The sequence below is a fragment of the Cucurbita pepo genome, chromosome 4 (genome assembly GCF_057944985.1).
Source record: "Cucurbita pepo subsp. pepo isolate OVF chromosome 4, ASM5794498v1, whole genome shotgun sequence".
NCBI lineage: Eukaryota > Viridiplantae > Streptophyta > Magnoliopsida > Cucurbitales > Cucurbitaceae > Cucurbita > Cucurbita pepo.
The window spans coordinates 10,571,231-10,592,907 of NC_141801.1; the positions used below are offsets into that span (position 1 = coordinate 10,571,231).

At 36.8% G+C, this 21,677-nt stretch overlaps 5 protein-coding genes and 1 long non-coding RNA gene across 9 annotated transcripts; 4 read left to right on the top strand and 2 right to left on the bottom strand.

The window, feature by feature from the left end:
- The first annotated feature begins 761 nt into the window (after positions 1 to 761).
- LOC111792926 (uncharacterized) lies at positions 762 to 2,255 on the top strand. The gene is made up of 3 exons (XM_023674554.2): positions 762 to 1,024; positions 1,208 to 1,588; positions 1,710 to 2,255. The coding sequence occupies exons 1-3, from the start codon at positions 827 to 829 to the stop codon at positions 2,067 to 2,069; spliced, it is 939 nt and encodes a 312-aa protein (XP_023530322.2). The 5' UTR covers positions 762 to 826; the 3' UTR covers positions 2,070 to 2,255.
- A 2,311-nt stretch (positions 2,256 to 4,566) lies between these two features.
- LOC111792930 (uncharacterized) lies at positions 4,567 to 6,930 on the top strand. Of its 2 annotated transcripts, XR_015420609.1 has the most exons (3): positions 4,567 to 4,704; positions 5,402 to 5,472; positions 6,825 to 6,930. It is a non-coding gene; the product is annotated as an uncharacterized LOC111792930 (long non-coding RNA). The 2 variants fall into 2 exon arrangements; XR_015420608.1 differs by lacking the exons at positions 4,567 to 4,704; positions 5,402 to 5,472 and adding an exon at positions 4,871 to 5,050.
- Positions 6,931 to 7,974: 1,044 nt separating this feature from the next.
- LOC111792925 (Transducin family protein / WD-40 repeat family protein) lies at positions 7,975 to 11,707 on the top strand. The gene is made up of 12 exons (XM_023674552.2): positions 7,975 to 8,133; positions 8,243 to 8,406; positions 8,873 to 8,951; positions 9,251 to 9,433; positions 9,529 to 9,627; positions 9,840 to 10,005; positions 10,096 to 10,202; positions 10,281 to 10,420; positions 10,502 to 10,574; positions 10,913 to 11,028; positions 11,113 to 11,230; positions 11,340 to 11,707. Exons 1-12 carry the CDS (start codon positions 8,086 to 8,088, stop codon positions 11,472 to 11,474), a joined length of 1,428 nt encoding a protein of 475 aa, XP_023530320.2. The 5' UTR covers positions 7,975 to 8,085; the 3' UTR covers positions 11,475 to 11,707.
- Positions 11,708 to 13,181: 1,474 nt separating this feature from the next.
- LOC111792929 (PRA1 family protein F2) lies at positions 13,182 to 14,712 on the top strand. Its single transcript, XM_023674557.2, has one exon. The coding sequence runs from the start codon at positions 13,866 to 13,868 to the stop codon at positions 14,463 to 14,465; it is 600 nt and encodes a 199-aa protein (XP_023530325.1). The 5' UTR covers positions 13,182 to 13,865; the 3' UTR covers positions 14,466 to 14,712.
- A 1,090-nt stretch (positions 14,713 to 15,802) lies between these two features.
- On the bottom strand, positions 15,803 to 16,983 carry LOC111792927 (cytidine deaminase 1). Its single transcript, XM_023674555.2, has one exon. The coding sequence runs from the start codon at positions 16,835 to 16,837 to the stop codon at positions 15,956 to 15,958; it is 882 nt and encodes a 293-aa protein (XP_023530323.1). The 5' UTR covers positions 16,838 to 16,983; the 3' UTR covers positions 15,803 to 15,955.
- A 1,000-nt stretch (positions 16,984 to 17,983) lies between these two features.
- LOC111792928 (tetraspanin-2) lies at positions 17,984 to 20,032 on the bottom strand. Of its 3 annotated transcripts, none has more exons than XM_087123088.1 (2): positions 19,441 to 20,025; positions 17,984 to 18,401 (listed from the first exon to the last, which is right to left on the bottom strand). In XM_087123088.1, exons 1-2 carry the CDS (start codon positions 19,940 to 19,942, stop codon positions 18,094 to 18,096), a joined length of 810 nt encoding a protein of 269 aa, XP_086979214.1. In that variant the 5' UTR covers positions 19,943 to 20,025; the 3' UTR covers positions 17,984 to 18,093. The 3 variants fall into 3 exon arrangements, with proteins under 3 accessions (XP_086979214.1, XP_023530324.1, XP_086979215.1); XM_023674556.2 differs by having other exon boundaries at positions 17,984 to 18,405; positions 19,445 to 20,023; XM_087123089.1 differs by having other exon boundaries at positions 18,268 to 18,714; positions 19,445 to 20,032.
- Between the last annotated feature and the right edge of the window lie 1,645 nt (positions 20,033 to 21,677).

Sequence of the window (21,677 nt, forward strand, 5' to 3'; positions counted from 1 at the left end):
ATTGTAATTTTCTTAGACCAAAAAAGATATTTTCCCATAACATTCTAGTACAGAAAAATAGAATCCTCCCGAAATGTCTGAATTAATAAAAACACTTTTAATTTTGAGCCTTCCCTTAAAAAAATATACCTTTCCATTTTTTTAATTTTTAATAATACCCTTAAACTCTAAAAAAAAAAAATATTTTTAAAATTTTAAAAATATTATTAAACTTTTAATTAAAAAAAAAAAAAAAAAAAAAACTTAAAAGGAATGGGTATGGAAATGGCGTTGAATTGGCCCTTTCTCTCTGGCAGCAGTAAATGCTATTTCCCTTAAGTCCCTAATGTTCTTTCATCCAATGCAAATAAAATGTCAAAACATTCCTGTCACACTCTCAACTATTCCTCTCCCATGCTTATCATATAATATATATATATATATATATTATATTTTTCGTCTACGAACACCTCTTATCTTACTATAATATCTCTCTCGAGACCAGGACCGTTCATCACGACAACTACAACGTATTTAACTAAGTAAGTTTATGGAGTTGGATTCAAAATTTAACCTTATTTTAAAAGAAATATATATATATATATATATATATATATATATATAAAAAGGAGAAATTCAAAATTTTGAATTGGGGTCTGTGTAACAGAATGCCACTCATTCAAATTTCTGGCTCTTGTCTTCTTAAGTTTTGTTCTTTTCTTTGTCTTGAAAGGCACGTGAATGTCTCTCATTTATTAACCCTAGGCCCAGCTTCCCTTCCCTTCCCTTTATAATTCCCTTCACCATTGCATCTCCTCCTTTGGGTTTTCTCTTCTCCTTATCCGCCATGGCTCCGCCTTATCGAGACTCGTTTCCCTCCAATCACGACGATCTTCTTCGCTACTCTTCCTCCTCCGATCGTCATCTCTTCTTCCCTACCACCCCGCTCGACTCTTCTCCCTCCTCTCCGCTTTCTTTCCCGCTCTTTCCCGATCTCCATCGTTCCAACCCTGATCATCCTCACTCGTTAGGGTTCCATCACCAGGTATGACTTGTTAGTCACCCCACTCAGGGGCGACTATCAAGAAGAGTGTGTAACTCGTGATTTAAAATTCTTCGTATATTTGAATTGATAATCGAAAAGGGGTTTGAAATTTCCAACATCCCTACAAATTGGAAGAAACCCTTAATTGTTTTTGTCTTGTTTTTTAAATTTTTTTGTTCTTAGGAGGATGATCAAGTTGATGAAAGCAATCAAGAAGTGGAAACTGGCCTAAGCTTTACAATTTGGAAGAGTGAAACTTCAAGCAATGATCATAACCATAACGATTCGGTCAAGTGGTCGTCTTCTTCCTCTTCTTCGTCTTCCAAGATCAGGTTGGTTATAAATTATAACCAAACCGAGACACCCACCAAGACGATCGATGCCCACCGGAATTTCCAAGATCTCAACCCGATGCCACCGTCACCGTCACCGTCACCATCCCCGTCTGATCAGACCATCAAACGAAACACGTTAAACGACGGCGGTGGCGCAATTATCAGAACCTGTTCCGATTGCAACACCACAAAAACTCCCCTTTGGAGAAGCGGCCCAAGAGGTCCCAAGGTAAATTCATTATATATATATATATATATATATATATATATATTTGTTGGATTGCAAAATTGAATGAATTTCTAGGGTTTATAAAATTTGGAGTTATATAATATAATACCAATTGGTGCAGTCATTATGTAACGCCTGCGGAATCCGGCAGAGAAAAGCAAGACGAGCAATGGCGGAAGCGGCGAACGGCGGAAACTCGACGGCGGTAGTTTTGAAAACAAACAAGGCGATAATAAAACCAGCGGCGACAATGAAGAGAAAACACAAAGAAGTGGTCGCCACCACCACCACCACCGCCGCCGCCGCCGCCGCCGCTTCCGCCGCTGGGGGTGGAGGGAGAAGGAAGCTTTGTGTTGAAGATGTGAAAATGGGGAGGCGATTGAACGAGATTGCTTCAACTTACCAACGAGTTTTCCCGCAGGATGAAAGAGAAGCTGCCATTTTGCTTATGACTCTATCTTATGGGCTTCTTCATGGTTGAATTTTATTTTTTATTTTTAACTTATTATATGTTTTTTTTTTTTTTTTTTCTAGTTAATGCCCTTATAGTTAAATGCTGATGCATTTTGGGAATGGAAAGTTTTCAAATAATTGGAATGAAAACGTTGAGGAAATCTTGTATTTGTATTAATTAATTTCATATAATATATATTTATTAGATAAGAAATTTCGTCTCCTAATTTAAAAATGCTTCTACTAAAGAGAAATTTATACCCGTCTGTAATAAATTCTCATACAATAGAATAATTACATTATTATTATTATTATTACTGGACTTAAATAAAATTATATTTTAATGGTTTGGATTAAGGTTAAAAGAATGGAGGAATATTTGATAATTAAAAAGAAAAAGAAAAAGAAAAAGAGGGAGGGGTAAAAGTGTAAATAACATAGAGTGAAAGGGTAGAAAGGGAAAATGGTAAGAAAACAATAATTGAAGAAAGGATTGACGATGGCGATGATACACAGAGCTGGAAAAAACAGCTTTTGTTGTTCCGGTTATGTAAAGTCGTCTCCATATCACCAAATTCCGCCCTCTGCCCCTAATGGTCCTCTCATCTCTCTCTCTCTCTCTTTATTTTTAGTTATTTTTATATTTCTATATATATATTTTTTTTACTTTTAAATTTATGACTATTTAGTCCTAAAATTATAAAAAATGAGAGTTTAATGATTTAATATTTTAATGATTTAATATATGTAACGACCCAGATCCACCGCTAGCAGATATTGTCCTCTTTGTGTTTTCCTTTTTGGGCTTTAAAACACGTCTGCTCAATGTGGGACATCACAATCCACCCCATTCGAGACCCAACGTCCTTGCTGGCACTCGTTACTTTCTCCAATCGATGTGGGATCCCCTTCAAATCCACCCCGTTTAGGGCCCAACGTCTTTACTGGCACATCGCCTCGTGTCTACCCCCTTCGGGGAACAACGAAAAGGCTGACACATCATCTGATGTCTGACTAAGATACCATTTGTAACGACCTAGGCCCACCGTTAGCAGATATTGTCCTCTTGGTTTTTCCCTTTTGGGCTTCCTCTCAAGGCTTTAAAACCCGTCCTCTCAAGGCTTTAAAACCCGTCTACTAGGGCAAAGTTTCCACACCCTTATGAATGATGTTTTGTTATCCTCTCCAACCAATGTGAGACATCACAATATATATTTTTCTAAAGTATGTAGACTGAACCAACATATCTTTAAAATTGAGGGCCAAACCTGTAATTTAATCTTAATTAGAGATGAATTTGACGCACAACTTTGTTACTCGGTCACCTTATCTGTCTTGAATCGTTTACAAGAGTGAAATCTATCTCTAAAGGCTAATACTAGTACTTTGTTAAGATTATCACAAAAGAGGAACTCACGTTTGATCAGCTAGTTAGCGAGACAATAGCTTACCAAGACAATGATCAGTAGCTGGTTCGAAAGGATGATCAACCAAGCTGAGATTGAGACACGACCCATACTCCTACAGGAGGCAGCAATGAGGAATTTTTTTGCAATGGGTGAAAGCTTGATGGAGCAATGTCATGTAGCGGTAGAAAGGCTACGGGTCGTGAACTTCTATTCCTAGAGAAGAAGCAACGATGGTATTTGGAGAATTCTCATTATCAAAACACTAGCAATGAATGCGCACGTTGTTAGTATATTCACCTATGTTTGAGAGAGAGAACGAAACATTATTTATAAGTATATGAAAACTTTTTCATAATAAACGCATAATTAGGAAGTACAAAACGACTCATAATATATGTACAGATGGAAGTGAGATTGTTGGTGTTTGTTGTTGGGAAAGGCATCCTTGTACTTCAAATACACTGAAAAATAATTCAGTGCCTTCGTCAAATACCTCAACGTCCTTTTTTCTATTTATTTATTTTTTAATAACAAATAATTGTAAGTGGTCCCTTGTCCAAGACAAAAAGATGCCGACAGAATTTACAAAATAATTTGTTTTTTTAAGTAAAAAAAAAAAAAAAATAATAATATGAGACATATACATTTTAGTTCAAATAATATGACATCATATATCATGTCACGTCTTATATATATATATGTTGGTACGAAAATTAAAAGCGTAAACATAAATAAATAAATAAATAAATATATTTTTATTTATTAAGTTGATAAAATATTAATTTGACGATAAATCAACATTTTAACGTTAATTTAAACCTAATTTAATTGATTAAACAAATATAATCGGTTAAGAGGTTAGAAATTCAAATTCATTTTGGTATATATATATATATATAAATTTTTTTTATAGGAAAATAAATACATTTTAAATTTAATTTGAATATAGTTTTTATTATTTTATTTTATTCCCCAACTTATCACCATTTTGGTATAATTTAGAGAATATAAAAGGGCGGCAGCATAGTCTTAAAATTGGGGTTTTAGTATAAGGGGCGTTGCTTGGCGCGCACACGAAGACCGAGTCACATCTGTCATCGCCAAGCTACCCAATTTCGCCACTTTCAATGGCGGACCCACGAGCATCACTGTCATCTCTATCTTCACCGCCGTCTTTACCTCCCAATGATCAGCTACCCAGACGCTTCAAGGTCGTCTGGCGAGTTCTACTGATCTCCAATTTCGCCCTTTCAGGTTTATTCTATAATCTCCGCCTTCTGCATTTTCGTTTTACTCGCATTCGTGATGGGGCGTCTTTTTTTTAATCCCAATGTTGATTGTTAACCTCCCCAGATCTTCGAACTTGAAATGATTCGGAGAGATGTGAAATGGAGTTTGTGATGGAAAAAAACTGTGTGTTCAATGTTTTAGTTCTGGCACGCAAGGTGTTTGATGTAATGACTGAGTTGAATTTCTTTGTGTGGTTATGAGATATGTTGCTAATTGCTATTGCCGCGATTTCTTGGTGGAATATCCTTGTTTGTTCTGTCTAAATGCTTCTTTTCCGGCAAGATTGTTCCCCCAGTTCCAGCCACATTAGGTAACGTGGACGCTTTCTTTTATTTGGGAATATCTGAGCTTACCTTCGCTGAGACATAATAAAGATGGTATTTGTTGAGGGAAATGTATATGTACAAGCAGTCCTATTGAAGTTGTTATTCCCTGATCTTGATGTTTTAATTGAAAAGAGAAGATTGCTGAGAAAATGTGTCAATGATCTACCATGGCGTGATACTATAGCCACCATAGTATTGTTGCATATGCATAGAAGTTAGCTAGTAAGAAATTGGTCTAAGTTATTTCTTAGTTCTTCCAGGTTCTGCACCTTCTGTATGCTCCACTAATATTATTGAACTTCACTTGTTAGAGTTTGACTCTTAGCTACACACAGGGATTTCTGCTAAGATATGGAGTGATTAGCTGTATATGAGGGAGGGACATGCATTAGGATTTTCGAGTATGGTAAGCTTGAAAATTAAATTTGTGATATTCCACCGAAGATACCCGAATCAAAGGGCATAGGAATGCTTGTTCAAAGTCATGTGATCCTCCATTCGATTTAGCTATGAACCGGCAACAATTAGTTTGGGAAGATTGTTGTTAATGAGGAGAAATATTTTCATTTCTATTTATAGAACATCTCAAATCAGATACATATGTCTTACAAGATCTTTTGAATTTTCAAATTAATGTTTGAGGGGCCTTGCTTCAAGAGGAGAGAAAGAGGAAGATATAGTCTCTCCATATTCTCATTTAAGCAAGGCACAACCTTAGATGATACCTTTCTCATGTTGTCCATTGGCTCGAGTTAGTCGAGAACTAGCTTATTGATGAGGTGATAACCAAGATCAGCTATTCAACTCTCATTTCCGGATGAGCCAGGTACTTTGGCTATCTTACGTGGAGCTGAATTAGGTTTTTTCGGTGTTCTCGTTGGATTCTGGCACCGTCCTTCATCGCTTCTCTTCGAAGCAGTCATATTTCTCTTCTTTTCTTCCCAGTATTATTCTTTATCCAAGGGTACTGCAGGGATTTTAAAACATCTCAATCTCCTTGCTCTGATTCCTTCCTTGTCATAATGAGTTTTTTTTGTTGTCACTTCCTTTAGAAGTTATGCTTCCAGTTTCATTTTCAACGTGGTAACACGTTGTAAAGCTCTGGATATTGATCGGTGCATTCATTCTGTCTATGGCAAATCTTTTGAAATCTCTTCCTGAACTCTATGAAGAATATTCCATATCCAATTGTAATTTTTGAGACAGAAAGTAAATAACCTTGCGTATTTGATTCAATAGAGGCAAGGGCATATATATAGCCACTTAATGATACAACAGAATTGTTACAAAGTACTAAATCTAATAAGAGTCTCCATTCCGAGAGTTTTCTGTTCAAATGCCAAAAGCAAGTTCTCCCGTTTCTTTTGGGGCCATATTTTCCCCTGCACTTTCATTTGCTTTGAGTCTATGCAGAAAAAGTTTTGATCTCAGATCTCTCATTCGAAAGAATTCAGAGGATTTTGAACACAGACATTGTTATTGGTTCGATCGTTCGAGTCAGCTCATTTCAAAGCCTCTCTTTGGTTTTATTTACAAGATATATTCTAAATTGGAAAGCTTTTATCCTTTGTAACTTTATTTTCCAACTCCATTTGGGGTTCGTATTAAAGCTTTGTTTCTTGTTAAAAAAATTTCTAGAACTTCAGTAGGAGGAACAGTTACTGCTGCCACATGACAGCATTTAGTTGATTTTTAACTTCAGACATGTGTTTTCAACATTTATTGCTGCAACTGATGTGTGTATTTATGACCTTGCAGCCTACATGTTTGCAAGTGCAAGGAAGAAAGATTTGGGGCAAATGGAGAATGATGAAGCAGAAAAAGATTTGGGTCAACTGGAAAATGATGGAATAGAAAAATGCAGTGATAGTGAAATAATGGAAATACCCTCAACGTTTATGGTGGATACCACTGGCATAGTTACAGAGAACATCTCGGAAGATCAGCACCAAAAACCATTCCACTGGATTGTTGATGGTTGGAGAGAAAAAACAGGTTCGAGTAAAAAATGAATTGGTAGGTTAGAAGCTGATTCTTGAACGGCTCAATGTTCATCCTCTCAAAACTGATTTGATTAGAGCTCATCCAGGTAAATACGTACGTGATTTCAGGAGACTGATTCTTGTAGTGAAACCTTCGTTATCCCGGATATCTTCTTGTAGAACTTCTGCAGATTTGATTAACTGTTTAATGGCGATTTAAGTGATAATCTCTGCTCTCTAAAGTTTGATTCAATGTTTGTATTTCATATTGATTAATTGGGCTGTTGTTCATAAACTAGTTGGATCTTGTGTTTTGTGTTATATATGTGTTGTATTTGATATTTAGCTCCACTTGAGTTGGTTGTGTATATTCATTTGAAAATCACGTTTGACCGAGCCAATTCGATTTGGTTTGGTTAATCGACCGAATCAATTAATAGTGATTCCATTAGTACTAGTAACTAAATAAATTGCGTAAACAGTGTACTACACATACAACTTACATGAGGTGACACGATGGATAGAACTACAATCTACCAGGTCATACAGTAAACTTCACGTTCTAACACGAGTTCATGGTTCTCAACAAAATCCTACTAGCTCGTTTTCCCTCTTGGCCGTTGCAACCTTTTCTTTCTTCCTTTTATGTCGTTTTTTTTTCCCAGGATTTTTATTGCCACCATAAGTTGAAACACCACCACCATATGCCATTTCTGTTTTTTTTTTTTTTTTTTTTTTTTTTAATGTTTAATGTTTAAAAATATATATTTTTCCCATTAATTTTCATGAAAGTCCCTATTTTCTTGCGAGATTTAAAAAAAGAAAAAGAAATTAAGAGAAAAAAATCCGGTTTTTTTTTCAAAAGATATAAATTCCTTCACAAACCCTAAACGGTTCGACCTAAACCCTAAATCGAGCCGAATCGATTGCCACCCTTTTTAAGGATTCCGGAGCAAAACCCCTAGGAGTAGAGGGCGCTGCGAGACTGAGTTTCTACCCCCCAGCTTTCCCTCCGGAGCGATCACCCCGACGTAACAATGGTTCGGAGCATCAAAAACCTCAAGAAAGTCAAGAGAAAAAGCAAGGTTCAGTTTCTTCCAAACCCCTATCCCTTCCCTTCTTCCAACTCCGATTCTTCTATCCTATGAGCTTTGGGAGTTTTCTAACCTCTGAAAATCGTTTGTTCGTTCGCAGGGTTCGAGGAATGGGGCTGGAGCGTCTTCTTCATCGGTACCGTCAATGCCCGCAAAGGTCTGGCAACCGGGAGTGGATAAGTTGGACGAAGGAGAGGAACTTCAATGTGACCCCTCTGCATACAACTCTCTCCATGCCTTCCACATTGGTTGGCCCTGTTTGAGGTATTGTTAATTCTTTCCTTACCTGTCGTCTTTGATGTTCGAGTTCGAACGTGATGGTTGAAATTTAAGTTTAGCTCTAGATTAATCGGGAACGTAGATTTTGGTGAATTTCTCTAACCAACGTTGGAAAATCAAAGGGGTAAGTTAGATTGTCATCTGTTAATTTCGGTTTCCCAACTGTTAACTTTTTAGGATTTTCAGTCTGTTGTGACGACCGAGCTATTGATGATTGGATTTGGTATAATGTGTCGAAATTTAATATTTCTGCTTGAGAAACATGAAGTATCGTAGAAAAGCTTGGTCTCTAAGGGATGGTTGAAGCATTATTTCTCTTGAATATTAGGGAAAGTAATAGCTATCCCAGTTAGTCTATTTATATTTTTTACTCTTTTTATTTTCTAAGACTTTAATAGTCTCATTATTTAAGGATTTAGATTTACAGTTTGAATTGTTTTTATGTTTATAGCTTCGATATTGTTCGTGACTCGTTAGGCTTGGTGAGGACAGAGTTTCCACACACTGTTTATCTTGTCGCAGGGACTCAGGTGAGTTTGATTAGTGGAAGAACCTTTTATCATGTCTGAGTTGTTAATTCTTTTCCAGAATAGGACAATAGGTGTCTTTCTTATTTTGAAATATGGGATTCTGAGGACGTACTCGTTTTAATTGGGAAATGTATATTTGGTGATCTTTTCTGAGAATAAATTGGTTAAGCTAAATATTTATAAAAAAGGGACTTATGCTTTCTACTACAAGATTTTCAATGCTTTTATTGCTTTTACCAGCTCATCGTTGTTTTCAATTTAAGGCATTATTTCAAGATATTGTGGTATTTTGTTTGCAGGCTGAGAAAGCTTCATGGAATTCCATTGGAATATTTAAGATATCTAATGTGTCTGGAAAGAGACGTGAACTATTGCCCAATAAACCAGAGAAAGATGATGCTGACATGGACAGTGATAGCAGTGACAGTGATGAGGACAGTGAAGATGAGGAGGATGGTGGATCTAAGGCACCAATTTTGCAGGTATTATGTTAAATTAACAAATCCTTCGTTGCTACCTGTTTATGTATCTTACCATGATTCTAATGTGTTTATATTCACACTTTTTTCATCAACAGCTGCGTAAGGTAGCTCATGAAGGATGCATAAATCGTATACGTGCCATGCAGCAAAATCCTCATATATGTGCATCTTGGTCTGATAGTGGCCACGTTCAGGTTAGACTTGATTTATACTCTCTAATTCTGGAGCTTGTCCTTGTGTCTTGTAATGCTTCAAGAATGATTGCATGTACCTTTGAGTTTATTTATTTTTGCAGGGAGAGTGTCAATTCTATCTCATTCTTATTTCATGCAAAATTTCCTATGCTTTTGGACTGAACAAAAAGTTCCTATTATTTTTTGTTTTACATTTTTTTTTGGGTATGCAGATTTGGGACTTCAGTTCGCATCTCAATACTTTAGCCGAATCAGAAGCTGAAGTTAGCCAGGGAGAATCTTCAGTTTTTAATCAGGCTCCACTAATGAAGTTCAAGCACAAGGATGAAGGTTATGCTATAGACTGGAGTCCACTTGTTCCTGGAAGGCTTCTGTCTGGTATGCATTTGTCTTCTTGCCATGGAAACCAGAAAACTTGATGACTTTTCGTGGCTGTTTTCTATTCATACATTTTGTCGTCTTTGCTAGGGGACTGTAAAAATTTTATTCATTTGTGGGAGCCTTCGTCTGGCACTTCATGGAACGTCGATGCTGCTCCATTTGTTGGACATTCTGCAAGCGTTGAAGATCTGCAGGTATACTCTAATTCTGAACTATCACATTTCCTTCAAACAAATCAAATTCTGGCAACTGCTAAATTCGAGTTTATGCAGTGGAGTCCTACAGAACCTCATGTATTTGCCTCCTCTTCTGTGGATGGGAATATTGCAATATGGGATGTCCGTTCAGGGAAGTCTCCTGCCGCCTATTTTAAGGCACACAATGCAGATGTGAATGTTATTTCTTGGAACAGGTAGTTATAAGTTCGGTAACTTCTCCGTCTTTGTTTCGTTGTTCTTTGAATATGGCTTATGCAGTTATATTATGCCATTAGGCTTGCTAGCTGCATGTTGGCATCAGGCTGTGATGATGGAACGTTTTCTATTCGTGATCTCCGATTGCTTAAGGTAAGCCTTTTAGACTCAAAGAAAACTTAAGTATAAGACACGTGTGCAGTTTACACCTTACGAGCATATGTTCCCTCCACAAACAACACGATAGAAACCACATAGCTAAGGTATATTGAAATATAAAAGATTAAGGAATTATACAATATTTACTTGCCTCTCCACAGAGCCCAACCTTTCTATTTATAAGGAACTCATTACGCAATATATCTTGCTAATCACTAAGTTATCGCTGGCAATTAAGTCTGACGCTATACCGCCCGTTTATGACTTGTCCTTCGTACCTGTAGAAAGTGTTGCTTTAACAGTTGCCATTTTCTTTCCTCTGTTATTGGCAGGAAGGTGATTCTGTAGTAGCGCATTTTGAATACCATAAACATCCCATCACGTCCATAGAATGGAGTCCACATGAAGCCTCCACACTGGCAGTGTCATCTTCCGACAACCAATTGACGTAAGTCTCAACGAGAAGTTAATGAAAAGATTATTATGTTTCTACGTCACTAAACTCGAATTGCTACTTCGATTTTTGTACCAGAATATGGGACCTCTCTTTAGAAAAGGATGAGGAAGAAGAAGCTGAGTTCAAAGCAAAAACCAAAGAACAAGTAAATGCACCTGAAGATTTACCTCCACAACTTCTATTTGTTCATCAGGTACCTCTTTGCATCTTTCCATTTTTTTTTTGTACTCTTTTTAACATAAGCATGCGTCTGTTACGTAAATCGACACGTGATGATCTCACATCTTCTGCTCACTCACCAGGGGCAAAAGGACTTGAAGGAATTACATTGGCATGCTCAGATTCCAGGGATGGTTGTGTCTACTGCTGCAGATGGTTTCAATATCCTCATGCCTTCAAACATTCAAACTACTCTTCCTTCTGATGTTGCTGCTTGAAAGTTGAGATGAACGTCCGTTTGTTTCTTTACTGCTGGAGCTGTGAGGTTGACTGTTCATGTTTTACCTAAATTTTGCCCCCACATTATAGGAGTGCCAAACTTTTTTTTTTTTTTTTCTTTTTTTTTCTCTTTTTTTCTTGTTAAGGAAAGTAAGTATGATGTGTATTATATTTACATTTAAGGTTGAATGGAATTTTGTGTTCAAATAAGTATTCCAACTTTTGTTTTCTATTCCTGTTGTTCAAAAGAAGTCTGTTTTCTCTTTGATGCTTTAATATTTCGTTAAGTCTGTGAATTCTGTGGTTTCATAGGTTCATTTGCTTATAATTTATGATCAACCAGCAGCTAAATTTTTAAATTTGTTCGATTTTGTTCCCTAAAAATTTAAATTACGTTCATAAACTTTTAAAAATCCAATTTTTTTTTTTGACGAACATATGTAGCTGTAGAGGAGACGAACTTTAAAGCAAAAAATTCAAGGTGAAGCTGACCCAATTCTCATTCTTATTGGGCTTCTCTATTTTCCTGTTCCTCGCTACAAATCTTCAAAACAAATGGCCTTAGTTTTGTTTGTCCACTCCCCATTTCTCTGCTACGGATTACGCTACGAATTAGTGAGTAACCACCATTTCTGTATTTTGTTTTCCTTCAAATATCAGTCGATTTCTTCTTCTTCTTCTCATTCTAGTGCGATTGCCAGAAATGGCCAGCTTTCTATGGAGGAAAGCAACGATTCTCTGGGACATGATCGATCCGTATAGGTCACCGAAATCGTTTGTGCCTTTGGTTACAGTTCAATATATATTGGCGCTGCCATCACCGAGCAACTCTACAAGGTAATTTCGGTAGTGTCGCGTTCAATTATTTTTCTTCTCATGCAAATTGTCGTTTTACTTAGCATGTGTGTCAATTTTGTGTCATTTTGATTCTATTCGATTGACGCCGAAACTGTGAATTAAGCCGATTGAAACATCGATGAAAGGGAAGGAGAAACGGTTCTCTACCTTATTCCTCCGTGGTCAAGTTCATAATTCCATTGTTTATATAGGAAGGAATTGATGTTCCTTGCCATTTGGGAATCTGGAAGTCATTCTGCGTGCATCCATGTCACCCATTCTAGGTTTAGGTCTAAATTTTGTTTTGAACATTGAACTTGGATGTTCATTGCGATTTGGGAATCTGGAGTTCAGAGCGTGCAATGTGGTTTAATGGTAGGGTTTTTTGGATTGTTCTTTCTTGTTGCTCTTCATACACTTCCATTTTTATGCCCTTGTACCTTCTTCAATCCTTGTAAAATGTGCAGGAGAAGTATTGGGAAGATCACCCTGGGTAAGCTCTACCTTCAATGAAACCATAGTTTTAGAAGTGAAAGCTCAAGCACTCGCCATTCTCCTCCTGATTCATACTGGAAACATGGTATGCTAATCTAATTCATCTTAGTGCTTTTCATGGTTGAAACTCGACATCTCATTCATCCTTCATATCACAACAACGCTCTTAAAGCATGAGCGGCACAATATTGGAGGATTATCCTCAAGCCAACCTCTATCAGATATTGTCCTCTTTGGACTTTCCCTTTCGAGGGAGAAGTTTCCACACCCTTTGGTTTATTCTCCTCCGCAATCGACGTGGGATCTAAAACTATATGCAAGAGATTGTTCAACCTTCATATCTCAACAAGGCTTTTAAAGCATAAGTAGCACAATATTCGAGGGTTATCCCCAAGCCCACTGCTAGTAGATATTGTCCTCGCATTTGTTAGGGAGAGGTTTCTACACCCTTCAAAGAATGTTTCGTTCTTCTCCTAACCGATGTTGGATCTAACACTATCTGCAAGAGATTGTTAGACTTGTAAAGAAACAGATCCTAGTTACTCCGTGTCCTAGATCTGTAGGTTAAGAAATCTAGGCTGAGAGGCACTGCCATATTGATGACCCACAAGGGTTAGATAGCCCGTTTAGATTATGAGTTTCTAGATTTGGGTTTGGTTTCATACCTGATATTTCACTTGACAAAAGTATTGCTAAATTCTGGTTGATGAGAAGAACACAAATTTTATTCGTATTCTTAATTTAGTTAAGTTCTTTGATATGAACGTCTGGCTTACATAAAAAGTAGTTTCCATGGGGGAAAAAATACCAGTCTGTAGCTTCCATATCTGTTTTGGCTGATGATTTTACAGTTCAAACATTAGTGGCACATAATATTCTCTGTTTTTAGAACAAAGTATTTAGGCTCTGCCAAATATGGTTCTTTTTAACCTCTCTCTCTCCCCCATATATGGCTATGGTTTAATGGCGCCTTCAGCCTTCTCCCTCTTTCTCTCTCACCTCCTCTTCCCATCTTCCCATCTTTCCATCTCTCTAGCAACGGCCAAATAAGAGGGAATATGGCAACGTATGGAACAATCCCGACGGAGCCAGTCCCTTTATCGAACCTGCATTCCACTTCTCGTGCAAGAGAGCGCATTGCGTCGTGCCTCGGCACGCAAAGGCCATGGATGGAGATGATCCAGCTTCAAGACCTGACCTTCCCCGCATCCTCTAAGCAGCTAATCAACAGAATTAAGAACAATGCAGAGTTCTTCTGGACCAATTACATTCTCATCATATTATTCATCCTCTTTCTAAGTTTGCTATGGCAACCCATTTCATTTATGGTCTTCATCATCTCATTGTTGGCTTGGCTGTACTTATATTTCTTACACGATGAACCCTTTGTGATTCGAGGCAGGGCGGTCGACGATCGATTGGTGATGGTGGTCTTAACTTTAATCACCGTTGCATTGCTTTTCTTTACACATGCAACTAAAAACATTATAATTTCTATGTCCATTGGGGTGGTGGTGGTGTTTGTGCATGGAGCATTGAAAGGAAGTGAGGATATTTTCTCTTTGGATGAAGAAGGTTTATCAGAATGTGCAGGTGGAAGAGGTGTCATCAAGATGCCTCTCAAGCACGCTGCCTCCGCTTCTTTCTCCCTATCATAGAAAAAACAAACAAACAGCGCTTTATTTTATGGCTCTTGATGTTCTAAAACGGAAAAGAGTTTGAGTTTCATGTTTTTCCTTGTAAATTTTGTTGTTATTGTTCATAATTCACTCCCTGGTTTTCATTGTCCATTAGCTTTGCTTGCTTTGATTAAAATCTCTGTATTTTTTTTAACATCTTGGAACATACCCTTCGTGTAAGAACCTCAGCCTATCGTTAGTAGATATTGTATTTTTTGGGCTCTCTTCTAAGTTTCTCTTCAAAATTTTTAAAACGCATCAATTAGGGAGAGATTTTCACACATTTATAAAGAATGTTACATTTTCCTTATTTATTAGAAAATTAAAAGCGTCTTGAAAAGGGTTTGAGTTATAATTTATATGCTTATAACTCATACTCATGAACCTTGAAACAAACGAGCCATAAAGAGGTGTTTGGGTTAGGTGTTGAATTTTGCGGGTTTGGTTTAAGAATTAGAATCCATATTTGTCTATTGGGTTTCTCAAATTTAGCGTTTAATAGGTGAACGATAGTATCCCAAACCTATTCTCTCAAACCCATTCATTTACATAACTTTTTAAAACACGAGCTATCCAAACTATTATTCTAATTAACAAGCTTCTTAATTCTCAGGTCGAAAATCTCGACTCACCCACTAGAAAAGTAATGATGCTTTCCAAAGGCACTTTATTTCTTTCTTTTTTTTTTTCTTTTCGGTGTTTAACTTTGTGTAGAATCAATTGAAGTGGAAAAAAAAAAACGATTCCCCCACAGAAGTTGGAAAGTATAGTGGATTGGACCTCTCCATCCCACCAGCCATATTCGCCGCCGTCAACCTCCACCTTCCGACCACTTACTCCGCCGCCACATCTCATTCTTCATTCCATTCTTCTACCTTTTCTTTCATTTTGATTCTCTCGGTTCTATACCTCTTATTTTGGATCATTTGAATTTTATATGAGAAAATTGTATTTAATTCTCTGAAAAATAAGAGGATTTTTGTCTAAATTTTCGAGATGATGTGACCCAAATATATTTAATCATAATTTTAAAAAATAAAATCGAGAAATAATTCTCCGTTGAACCCGATCTTCATAGGGAACGAAGCTTACAATGCTTGTAGAGTGTCTTTTCTTTGAAGAAACTTTAAAATGATGATATGGGTCATAAAGAATTGATATAAGATTCATATTATCATAATCCCTTTATCTTAAATTCTTAATTAAGCGTTGATCAAAATGATGTCAAAGGAATTTTTAATTTTATTTTATTTTATGTAAAATCGGCCTAAATCATCTCGGAAATTGTGATCCAAATTCAAAAAAAAAAATAAAAATAAAAATAAAATAATGATGATCCATTAATTTCTCTGCGGAAGCTTTTAAACATTACAGAGCCATTGAAATTCCGAAATCGTCTTTATTAACATGCACCAAACACTTCAGTTTCTTCTCTAATGGAGGAACCTCCGGTAATTTCTTCCGCCCAATCACACGGCGGCGATACAATGAACCACTCTGAATTCACACACCGGCGAGATTACCTGCAGTAACAGCCTTGCTGTGTGTTCTTGCTTCACCTCCATGCCCTCCTTCTCCACCAACACGGCGGCGACGATTTTCTCATACCCTTCACCGCCGCCGGAGACGTACGCTATCACCGCCGCCTGTACCGGCCCCATACTCGGATTATACGCCGCCGATTCCATGTACGGTCCTTTGTAAATTCGTCCATCAGCGTCCATCACCGCAACTCCTGAAGGACATTTACTGTACGGCGCGTGGGACACATTCGCAGCGTTTAGGGCGGCGCGTTGGAGTTTCTCCCAATCGCCATTATGATTACCGGCGGATTCGTCCGGCAGGGAAAGGCCGTTAAATCGAGGTTCGAGAATCAACGGAATGCTCTTATCAAGAAGGTCATCGGGGCCAAATCGATGGGGGAGAAGTTCGGGGAGAGGAACGTAATCGTTCGATTTGGAACAGGATTCGATTGAGGAGACGAAGATTTTGATCTCGGCAGCGGCGCGAACTTCTTGAAGAAATTGGCGGCAATGGCCACACGGCGCGGCAGAGACGGCAAGGAAATTGAGGCGAGATTCGTCGTTGAGAGCGAGATTCATGACGAGGAATTGTTCGGCGTGAACAGAGTGATGAAGAGGAAGGCCAGGGAATTCAAGATTCACTCCAAAGAACACTCTGCCGGAGGATCCAAGTCCGACGGCGCCGACGTGGAATTTAGAGATCGGCGGCCGGGCTAAGCCCTGCGCCGATTCTACCAGAGATGGAAGAAGCTGAGGGATTGCGATGCCTGATTTTTTCGCCATGGATTCCGCTTCTGGTGCTTCGATTACGAATCTAGGTCCGTCCATTGCCGGCGAAAATGGCGGCGGCGGTGACGGAGAGGAGGAATAAGAGCTGGTCGGAGTAAGGGGCGGAACTGATGAGAGCGAATAGAAGATGAGAATATAAATAGATTTTTATTTTGGATTTTAAATTATTATTATTATTATTATTAGAGTCGATGGACGAAAATTCATAGAAGGAACTAATTATTTATTTATTTCAGAAAATTGATTTTTTTTTTTAATAAAAAACAATTATTCCCAAAAGAATTGGAATTAAATAATTTGAACATTTTAAAATATTTAATTTGTCTGATAATAATGTAATGTAAATTTCATATGAAAATAAATAAATTAAACTCTTAATTTTAATTTTTGAAAACGATTATTTTTAATCCTAGTTGGAGATAGGTTGTTAGCATTGTAACTTAGCTATATTTACCTACCCAGTAATGGATCCTTCGTGTAAATGAGATCCATTTTTTACCATTCTTTTTAATCTTTTTCTTTTCTTTTTTTAAATAAGGATAATTATTGAGCAACTACAAATCAACCATAATTTTTGGTTGAATCATTATTTTTTATGGGAAAAAAACAACTTAATCATTAAGCATTAACCGCCCATCACAAACTAATAAAATTTTTATTTTCAGCTATATAAAATTACAATATTAATAAGGAAATTATACTGATGATTTAATAAATGATTTTCTCTATTTCAAAGAGAATAAAAAATATAAGATTAACAACCCTACATACATCATTTGTGCAGTGCATACAGCTCCCCAATGGAATTCATTCGAGTAGGATGGATTGATGGTTGTCATAATACACCTACCGTCAATCATTTGATCTATAAGATGCTTCCAAATAATTCAAAATAATTGGACTTCTCCCATTGGTTCACTTCAAAAATTAGCAGGAACTCTAATTGTTAGATCTCTCTTAATATTATAAACATAATGTCATTATTTATTTTAAATTATCGTGCATAGGTGTTTTAGTTGTAACTCTTGTGTAGTTACTCGAGAGAAATGGAAGAGAATCATAACCTATTTATGTGAAATCCTTGAGGATTCAAGCATCTAAAGATGTGTTTGTATCTGTAAATTTGTACATTTTTTTTAATTAATATTCTTGTGATACTAAATTGAATATATACCAATTTCAACATAGTTCAACACATATAATATTATACGTTAATTAAAAGATTACAAGATAAAACAACATACATAAGCATTCAATTGAAGGGAAAATGGGGAGCGTTTGGATGTGGGGTAAACTCAAATCCACCCATGTTTATACCGAACAGAGATATTCTGGATTTGCGCATTCTTATAGGCGGCGCAGGCGACGAGATACACGAAAATCAGAACCACCACCGCGACGATGAGAACGGCGTTTGCCTTCCGCCACTCCTGGCGGAGGTTTCCGAGCAGCCCTGCCTTGCAGCCGCTGCAATCGTAACAGAGTCGGGTCCTCTCGTTGCTCCACATCAAGCAATCCGGGTCGGACGTCGGGTTGTCCGGGTTTATCCATGTCGTCGGGGTCTCGTAAGTGTATCCGCACGCCGGCGGCGGTTTGCAGCAGCCTGACTGTTGACATTTAGAGGAAAATGGATGAGATGAAATCGGATTAGGTTTTATTGGATTTATTCGATGAAATCGTTAGGGTTTTGGATTGTTGTTCTGCTTTTGTGATTCGAATAATGTTCTGCTTTTGGTGTCTAAATGGGGTGAGATTCCTTGAAAAGCATTGTTTCTAATTCCACTTCCGAGATTCGATCGAACCTTCTTCATCTTCATCTTCATCTTCACCTTCATCTTCATCCCAAACTCCCTTTTCTTTCTGTGTCTCGGAGTTTCCATTTCCATGTCCCCTTCACAGATTCCGTGAAACCAGTTCTTCACGGATTTATCTCTCTCAATTAATTACAGTTTTGGAAACATAACTTAGCTAATGTTTTTGTTATTATTATTTTTTTATTTATTTTTATTTTTAGTTAAATTAATAAAAATAATTATAAACTATAATTATAATAATTAGTTATAAAGTATATCTATCTGTAATCCATTTTTATTTTTGTGAGTTGTTAGTCGTATATTTTATCTTATCTACAAAGATTTAGTTAGATATATTTTTTTTTCTTATCTTTATTTTTATGTATTAGTTGACAGTTTGTATCTTATTTAAACGTTCTAAACTAAGATTATACCTTCGATCCCAATTCTATTTCTCATTCTTAACATACTAACACGGGTTCGTGAGTTGGTCGAGTTGGGTCTAGGTCTAGTTATTTTTTAAGCTGAGTCTAATTGTTTGAGATTCAAACAATTTTTTATTAAATAACGAATTCAACTATAAATTTTTTAAATTGAGATTATTAGAATGTTCTAGTCATTTAATTTTTTAAATAAAAATAAAATGGTGGCTAGTGAAATATTTATTTATTTATTTTCATCTAAAAATTATACATGATAGTGTTATTTATTTATTTTTATATGTTCAAAAGTTAATATTTGTTTTAGACAAGGAATTAATTTAGTAGTACTCTTGTCTCAAATATATTATAAAGAATAATGGTTAAAAATAAGGGTAATTCATTTTAATAATAATAAATAAATAAAAACTTGCCTGAAGTGGGGAAATATCCGCCGCGAAAAACTGGTGGGCCGAGGAAAACTGCCGGTCCAGCTTCGGACAGACATCGGAAACAGCCAAACAGGTACGCACGTTCTGCCAGCTTCCGGAGCTAGTGACGTGGTTTCGGAGCCATGAGGAGTAACCGTCGAGGCGATACTCCTGGAACCGGGTACCGGCGACGGGATGGCTGCCGTCGGGGCGGGTGACGGTGAAGGCGATGACAAGGAGAATGAGAAGGAGGAGGATGAGGAGGGCCATGCAGAAGAGGTAGACAGCCAAGAAACCAGGGCGGTTGCAGTAGGCGCCGACGAAGCCGACAAGAGAGACGAGGAGGAGGAGGCCACCGAGAACCACAACCGGCCACCGGAGAAGCTGGACACACTCGTTGTCGGGCTTAGAGGCAAGCCAGATTCCGGCGGCTATGACGGGGATGGAACTTAGGAAGATTACGAAGTTCAGAATCGCTGTTATGCGGTTGCTTACCGCCATGATCGCTTTAGAGATAGGGCCGACAAGGTTTGGTGGGAAAGAGGTGGAGGATTGAAATGGCTCAAACCAAAATGGGTGAGTTTTTATAAGAACAGAATCTATTTTTATTTTTTTAAAATACAACACACTTTTCCATCATTTTTCTTTTTTCTTTTTTACGTATAGTTGTCAATAGCACAGTTCTAAAACGCGTCTACCACATTCTTATAACATATGTTTCATTCCACAATCCACCCATTTGGAGGTCCAACATCCTTGTTGTCACACCGTCTGATGTTTAACTCTTATAATATTTGTAACAATCCAAACTCATTGTTAGTAGATATTGTCCACAATCCAAACTCATTGTTAGTAGATATTGTCCGCTTTACGTATCATCATGAGGCTAGCTTGTGCTATTACATAGTATAAATATATACTGTAGGATAATATTCGATTTTTTTTTTGTAAAATTGATATAGATGTTCCTAATATTGTTTTTAGTATAATAATAGTGAAAAATTTAGTCACTCGATGTGATTTTAGAGGGTAGAATTTTATATGATTTGATAGTTTTTTGAAAAATATTTTATGTATAAAGACTATAATTTTATATAGTCTTAAAATTATAGATATAAAATTTGTAATTTAATTGCATTAAAAAAAACTCATCACAAACCGCCCATAGTGCATGGCGATGTCACGTGCCATTGCCGTCGGCTACAGACCCCAAAAAAGGTGAACCCGCGGTTTAGCCGAAACCGGAATTGTTTCGAACAAATTGCCTCGTGAAAATTAATAGTCCTTTCCGGTTCGGTCAAATGAGTTTTCCCAATAAGCTCGAACCGTCGTGGCCGTCCACGTGTAGAGCTTTTGTTGCTCGAATATGACTTCAACACGTGTTGAGTTTTTATTGGTTTATCGTGGGCTTCGAAATTCGTTCGCGTTAAATTTTAGCCTATCGAAAACATTTTAAATAACATTTAAAAAAAAGCGTGAGAATCTTTTTTTTTTTTTTTTTTAATTAAAATTTTTATTTTTGTCTTTTGAACTTAATTATCCGAAAAAGGCTTTGTAATATATATATTTTTTAATAACTAGTGAATGTGAAGATTCATAATATTTGAATTATGTCTAAGCTAACAAAAAAAAATAAAAAAATTCAATTACTAGTTTATTTGAATTACGAATTTGGCCTTTAAATTTAGATAGTAATATCAATTAAAAAAATGGTAAATAACAAGCTAGTGGGCGGACAGGTATATTATTTTAGTTTAATCGATCCAATTTATGTGACCAATGACAATTTACGAGACTGGCATTAAAGAAGGCATGAGCTGACTCCACGAGTCAAATTGAAAGCCAAACGAATTAGACACCAAACTTGTGAATTGTTTCTAAGTAACGGGTACAAAACTAGTTTTCCTTCCAATCGGCTGATCGAAAATAGACCATCATTCTTCGTTCCTTCTTCTATGGGACCTTATATCGTTGCCCGACATGTATCGATTTGCTATAGACATCAATAACATAAATATATATGATGAGAAGAGAGCCAACAAAACTTTGTAAAGTATGCGTTTATAATATGGCATATGAGTTTATAAGGAAACTTACGTGAGATTGGAAAAAGATAAAGAAAAGGAAAAGAATCTTTTTTATTAAGCATATAATTAAAATTGACCTAACGTAGAAATAGGGTCTACTTTTTGATAGTCCTCGGAGCTTTTTTATTAAGTTAAAAGGCTCGTTTTCA

Bases quoted from the DNA above. Each gene is read 5' to 3' on its own strand.
- LOC111792928 (XM_087123088.1), bottom strand. From the start codon at position 19,942: ATGGCGGTAAGCAACCGCATAACAGCGATTCTGAACTTCGTAATCTTC. The intron at 18,402-19,440 runs GTTTTTATTTAT...GTCAACAGTCAG, and splicing joins TATTTCCCCACTTCAGGCAA to GCTGCTGCAAACCGCCGCCG.
- LOC111792927 (XM_023674555.2), bottom strand. From the start codon at position 16,837: ATGGACGGACCTAGATTCGTAATCGAAGCACCAGAAGCGGAATCCATG.
- LOC111792925 (XM_023674552.2), top strand. From the start codon at position 8,086: ATGGTTCGGAGCATCAAAAACCTCAAGAAAGTCAAGAGAAAAAGCAAG. The intron at 8,134-8,242 runs GTTCAGTTTCTT...GTTCGTTCGCAG, and splicing joins AAGTCAAGAGAAAAAGCAAG to GGTTCGAGGAATGGGGCTGG. The intron at 10,421-10,501 runs GTAGTTATAAGT...TTATGCCATTAG, and splicing joins AATGTTATTTCTTGGAACAG to GCTTGCTAGCTGCATGTTGG.
- LOC111792926 (XM_023674554.2), top strand. From the start codon at position 827: ATGGCTCCGCCTTATCGAGACTCGTTTCCCTCCAATCACGACGATCTT. The intron at 1,025-1,207 runs GTATGACTTGTT...TTTTGTTCTTAG, and splicing joins CGTTAGGGTTCCATCACCAG to GAGGATGATCAAGTTGATGA. The intron at 1,589-1,709 runs GTAAATTCATTA...CAATTGGTGCAG, and splicing joins GCGGCCCAAGAGGTCCCAAG to TCATTATGTAACGCCTGCGG.
- LOC111792929 (XM_023674557.2), top strand. From the start codon at position 13,866: ATGGCAACGTATGGAACAATCCCGACGGAGCCAGTCCCTTTATCGAAC.